Source organism: Herpailurus yagouaroundi, unplaced genomic scaffold (genome assembly GCF_014898765.1).
Source record: "Herpailurus yagouaroundi ecotype Mexico unplaced genomic scaffold, PumYag 196, whole genome shotgun sequence".
Lineage (NCBI taxonomy): Eukaryota > Metazoa > Chordata > Mammalia > Carnivora > Felidae > Herpailurus > Herpailurus yagouaroundi.
The window spans coordinates 8,265,831-8,271,830 of NW_024412427.1; the positions used below are offsets into that span (position 1 = coordinate 8,265,831).

The 6,000-nt window shown below is 48.8% G+C and overlaps 1 protein-coding gene across 1 annotated transcript in view; it reads left to right on the plus strand.

Annotated features, from left to right (window-relative positions):
* TTI1 (TELO2 interacting protein 1) overlaps positions 1-6,000 on the plus strand; it is a 45,718-nt gene that overhangs the window by 28,569 nt on the left and 11,149 nt on the right. Inside the window, exons 5-7 of the mRNA XM_040447084.1 lie at positions 1,092-1,232; positions 3,225-3,429; positions 3,703-3,790. Coding sequence (XP_040303018.1) covers positions 1,092-1,232; positions 3,225-3,429; positions 3,703-3,790 — 434 coding nt within the window. The remainder of the gene's footprint in view (positions 1-1,091; positions 1,233-3,224; positions 3,430-3,702; positions 3,791-6,000) is intronic.

A 6,000-nucleotide genomic window follows, 5' to 3' on the forward strand; every position in this document is an offset into this window, starting at 1 on the left:
GTGACAGAACTCACACTCAGCCAGTGATGGCAGTGCCGTTTCTGCTGGGCTACTCTGCTCTCCGCTATACGCCAAGGTTTCTCTTATTCTCGTGCCTGCCTGTTCCCTCCGAGGGGCAGGCCCACTTTTGTTCTTTGTTTCTATTCCGGTGTCAGTGTGACCAGCATATAATAGGCACCAGCAGGATTCACCACTCCCATGTTGGCAGACCTCGCTCTGTCTTATTCAGACGTGCTCCTTCCCCTGTGCTGTGAAGGCTGGCCCGTCTCGAGGAGGAAGGCCTACAGTGGTCATCATCATGACCCCTGCCGGCAACACAGAGGCAGGCCAGTGGTCTTCCGTGTGCTCTGAGCTGTGGGAGATCAGGAAACATTTTCAGGGAGGGTAACAAACCCAGTTTACATTAGGCTACCCCGAGCCTCTCTTCTGAAAGTGGACTTGTATCTCGGCTGCCTACTTGGCCTCTCCATTTAGAAGAAAGAGCATGTGACCTCACCCAACATCTCAGCCTCCTGCCTTCCACCACTCCTGCCTCACCCAGAGGCGCCTGCACCTGTTCAGTTGCTGAGCCTGACCCCAAGCAGCCCCTTTGGATAGATTCCTCTCTTTATTGCCCCAGTATGGAGTCCATCAGCAGGTGCAGCCATCCCAGAACAGACCTCAAAGTCTTTCACCCCTTGGCCACCACCCTGTGCCTGCATGCCCTCCTCTCAGGGGCACAGTGCCAGCTCCCTCAGGGGCCTACTGGCCTCTCTCTCCCGCTGCAGGTCCTCTCCCCACTCAGTGGCCAGAATGACCTTTTTAAAACACGAATTGTATCCTGGCACTTTCCTGCTTAAACCATTCTGATGGCTCCCTACTGCACTTAGTACAAAATAAGAAATTCTTAACATGACACCTTCACAGTCCCCCTCTTCCCCCTCCTCTGTCATGCCGCACACGGCCCTGCCTTAGTTTCCTAAGCCCTGCAAGCCCTCCCTCCTCGGGGTCTTCCCCGTTGGCTGTTCCCACCTTTAGGAACTTCTAGGAATGCTCTTCCACTCCTCCCGTGACTAACTCCTACTCTGCCAAAATCACATCCTCTCTTTCAGGTCTTGGATGTGCTGGATTTGTGTGTAGTTGTTCTGCAATCCCACAAGAACCAGCTCCTTCCCTTGGCTCACCGGGCCTGGCCCCCACTCGTGCACCGACTCACAAATGACGACCCCCTGGCAGTGCTCAGAGCCTTCAAGGTACGGTGCTGCTGCCCCACCGCTGTCGGTCACGGGGGTGGGGGGTGGTCAGCACAGAGCGCAGCGGTGTCTTTGGGGATGGTTCTTTTTATCGGATTGCAACATCACGTACTTTGAAGAAAGTATAGCAAAACAAGAAAGGCACAGAAAAGAAAGTAAAAGTCTCTTATTTTGAATTTGAAGCAGAAGGAACTAGGAGATGAAAAGGGCTGCCGGTATTTATGGAGCACCCACTGTGTGCCTGGCACATCCTCACATACGAACTCATCTCCTTACAACAACCTGGCAAGGTAGCTACTATTCCCCCCCGTTCTTGACAGAGGAAGAAACAAGCCCAGAGAAGTTAAGGGATTTTCTCAAGATCACACAGCTAGTGAGTGATAGAACCCAAATCTGTGAGTTTGTGCCCATGTTCTTTGCACTGCACGGGAGTCCAGGGGAAGGGGCCTAGATTCTAGCAGTGGGCATCCTCCGCCCATCCAGTGACTTGAGGCAAAGCCCAGGACCACTCATAGTCACGTTGGCCTTAGGACCATGTGTTCTACCTTCCTCATGGTATTGTTGTCAAGGGTAAAACGGGACTATTTGGTGAAATACTTTGGAAAGTTAAAAACCATATATATATATATATATATATATATATATATATATATATATATGTCAGGTATTATTCTCTTGACTTTGTCTTATATCAGCACATGTATTTTGGCTTATTTATTTACATCCTTCCTTATTCTGGAACGCACTTAAGGCAACCTACAGAAATATATTTATCAGGGCAAACTAACATAAATTAGGAGTATGTGAGGAAGATCAGGCAAAGAAAAAGGATCCGTAGGGACATAAAATGAAGCCAGAAATGCAACTAGTATACTAGTTGGAGCAAGTGTTTGGTTTCCTGTATGATTCTTCAGCATAGTCTAGACCAAAATATAAGCTTACGTTTAAAACATATAAAATTGTCAACGTTGTTAATATTTTTTTGTAAAGCAAAATATGCAAAATCACACACACACAGAAAGGGGAGGAGGGAGGTTGGGGGGAGGGGGAAGGAGGGAGGTCTTGCTAAATCTTATTCAGATGTGCTGCTTTCCTTTGTAGAAATTAATAGGTAATCTGAAATAACGGCAAGCGTAGAAAAAGGAAAACATACAAAGATGTGTGTGCTCTGAGGCTGCTTTCCCACTCCCAGACACGCTGATGACATCTGAGGTCTGTAACGCCTTGTGCAGGCCAGCCGAGGGACCTGAAATAAGGGCCTTATTCTCTGCAAAGTCGGCAAACATTCTCTGCTGGTTATGCTTTGCTTACCAGTTTTTAAAGAAGTTCCTATTATCCTGTATATTCAGCCTTGTGCAGCAGGGCAAAACGTTTCAATACGTTCTGCTAGAGAAAGTTTAAAACGAGACGTGCAAAGAAACCGCCTGTTGTGGAAGATGGGACGAGGGTAATGTACAAAGGAGATGGTGTGATGGGACGGGAAAGGCCCCGACATGGCCCTGACCGCTGGGTCCATGCCCCGACTCAGCCGAGGGGCCTCAGCCAACCACTGCCCTCCCAGTGCCTGCGTAGCAGCAGCTGGGCCTCACTGTTTGTGTTTGTTCAGCTAGCTAGGGTTCAAAGCACAAGCCTTTTTTCAAGGGATGTTAGGAAGAGTCAAGAGATGATCTATGTGAACTGCTTTAAGCTTTTTTTTTTTTTCTAACCAAAAAAGGGAGGAAAATCAAGGTATTAATCATATTATTCATCCAACCCAAGATTCCTTTGACTTATTCCCCGTGTAATCTGTATTTATGGATAGAAGCAGCCATGCCTTGGGAGCAGAGACCTCCGAATTCATAACTGTCAGAATCACAAACCACGGGCAAGGAATTAACAGCAGTAATTCTATTTTTTTTTTTTTTCCCAAGAAGAAATTGAATTACCAGACATTCCTTAGCTCTCTGCTGCCGTGGCGACACGCATTCACCACATTGGGGGCTGTTTCTGCAGGTCTTGCAGACCCTGGGAGGCAAGTGTGGCGACTTCCTGCGGAGCCGTTTCTGCAAAGATGTCCTGCCGAAGCTGGCTGGCTCCTTAGTCACCCAGGCTCCTGTCAGTGCTCGAGCTGGGCCAGTTTATTCCCACACACTGGCCTTCAAGCTGCAGCTGGCCGTGCTGCAGGGCCTGGGCCCTCTCTGCGAGAGACTGGACCTAGGTAGGTACCAGCCTCTCGCCCCTGGCGACACACACCCTGCGTGGTCTCACCGCCACTCTTGCGCTCCGTGCCCAGTTGTGCTCCTCCCTCTCCTTCAGTCTCACTCTGGCCTCTTTTTCCACCTATCTTGATGTGTTTTCTGATACACGGGATGGAGTAAAGAGCCCAGGGCATCTCGCCTAGCTGTTCTAGTTTCAGCGGAGAGCAGTTGGTTACTGCTTGTCCCAAATGAAGTCTGAGGGCCGATGCTTGTTTTGTTTTTCCTCTCCGCAGGTGAGGGTGACCTGAATAGAGTGGCTGATGCCTGCTTGATTTACCTCAGCGCCAAACAGCCCGTGAAATTACAAGAGGCTGCCAGGAGGTACGTCTGCTTGATCACCCGCATCTCTTTACGTTTGCTCTAAATTATCGATGATTTGCTAATGGTGAGCGGAGTCAAGCCACATCTGTGCTTTTCTCTCCTCGCCCTTCTTGCCAGGTTACGATGGTTTCTTTAACTAGGCCAACTCTAGAGATGGTATTTTTACTGGACGCGTTTCTCTTTGCAAGTAACCTTTTCCTCTGCTGCAGTGTCAGCAGCAATGCCAAAAGGGGCAAAAAGCAGAAAGACGGTGTGCTGAAGGGGACAAAGCACTCTCCTGGCCGGAGAGAGATCTGCTTCTAGGCCCTACTCTAGTGACCAGGTGACCCTGGCACCTCTCCGGACCTCAGCTCCTTTGTGTGCAAAGCAAAAGCCTTAGGTTACTGATCTGGCAGTAAGATGGCAGAAGTGGCTTCACTCCATGGAGCATCTTAACGGCTGTCAGGTGCTCTAAACCCTTGCAGAGTGTGCACAAAATTGGGTGTGTACAAGCAGACGCGTATGTTCCTTTTTCTAGGTAGAGTCCACAACGTGCATCTGATTATGGAGAACTAATAGTTCTCCCAATAACCAATAGTTAAACTCCACGGACTAATAGTTTAAAGGGTCTTTTCTGGCTCCGATATTATGTGATCATAATTTCCAAGAGTTTTGCTTGTTCGAGAATAGCTGCGCCACCTCCAGTGGAAGAACTCGTTTTCCTCGAGTCCCAAAGGGCTTTTCTCAAAAGCTCAAACCAAGCACATCATCAGTCCCCAGACTTGAGACCAAAAATGTACTGTGGCCCCCTTTCCCCAGCTCTCCATCCATCGGGAGAAAGGGGACCAGAGTGGACCTGCTATCTCCTGGGTGTCTGCAGTTAAAACAAAAGTTGGCCTCCCTGGCCTGGCTCTGTGTGTTACCCTGGGCCCTGCAGCTCTGGCTCCGAGCAAATAAACAATCCCTCCCACTTCTTAGGCTTCTAGAAACGTGTCCCTGAGCTTCCTTGGTGGGGTAGGAGTCATCCCATTCCCTGAAGGGCTGCAAGGCTGCTCAGACTGTGAAATGAAGAAGTCTGCTTGCTCCCTTATAAACCTTGCGGTCTCTGGGAGTGATGGAAATATCTTTTTGAATTGATTTATTGTCCTTTGCAATTTTTTGCTCTTGATTTCCCCAGTTCCCTTTTTTCTTTCTGTCACTTCCCCGTCACTTCCCCTAGGCCCAGAATCAGTCATGGTTTCTGGAGCACAGGGGCGCATCCCAACCAGCTCTTATCCTCAGACATTCTTGTTCCTTAAAGAACCAACTTAGGGTGAAAATAGTCTCCCCACCCCCCCAACACACACACCCCTGGCAGTGTTCCTAAAGCTAATGGTGCTGATTTCAGGTACAACCCAAGAATGTAATAAATTCATCCTGAAGCTTCTGTGTGCCTATTACAACCAAGAGTCACAGCGATCTGACTTTCACATTCTCTGCCCCATTCTACTTTTTCTGCATCCACCCCATACCTATCCTTCAAGTTGAGAACCATCAAACAGGCTAATATTCGTAATTCATTATCTTTTCATTTCTAATTTTCTTTTGTGCCGCTAAAAGCAATTAAACCTGGAATTGGACCTTGCTGAATTTTGAGTTGGTATTCAAGGTGCCTCTGGAGGAGGAAAATGCAGCCAGACCACTTGACTGCAGCGCCTTTGTTTGCTCTACCGCATTCCATTCGGGGTTGAGTCAGATGACCTCCCTCTTGCCAGGCTGGGAGGGGAGGAAGTGCAAGGTTGATTGGTTCACAAACACATCATCTGCAAACTTATTTTGAAGTCAAGGGAAAAAAACCAGTGTTGTCCTTGATCAGGAGCTGATTTGGCATCTTGATTCAGAAACTAATAAGCTCTCTAAATGGGAAAAGAAGCCTGAGACAATGGGAAACCTGGTCTCTTTGTGAGCCTCCTTACTGCAGGAAGAGAGGCGGGTGGCTGGGTACTGAGACACTTATGCCTGCAGGGACTGATGAATCAGGTCCCCTAGCTCAGCAAGTGGCCCCATCTTCCATTCAGTTGTCTGTCCTTCATTTTTCTCTTCCCTCACACCCTACATCCGTTCCAGAAGGGAAGCCTGTCCACCTACCTTGCAGAATTTCTCTTCAGACTGTCTACGTCTCTTCACCTCCAAGCCACCAGGCTAGGCCACCCTCACCTCTTACCTGAACAATTGCAGAAGCCTCCTCGGCG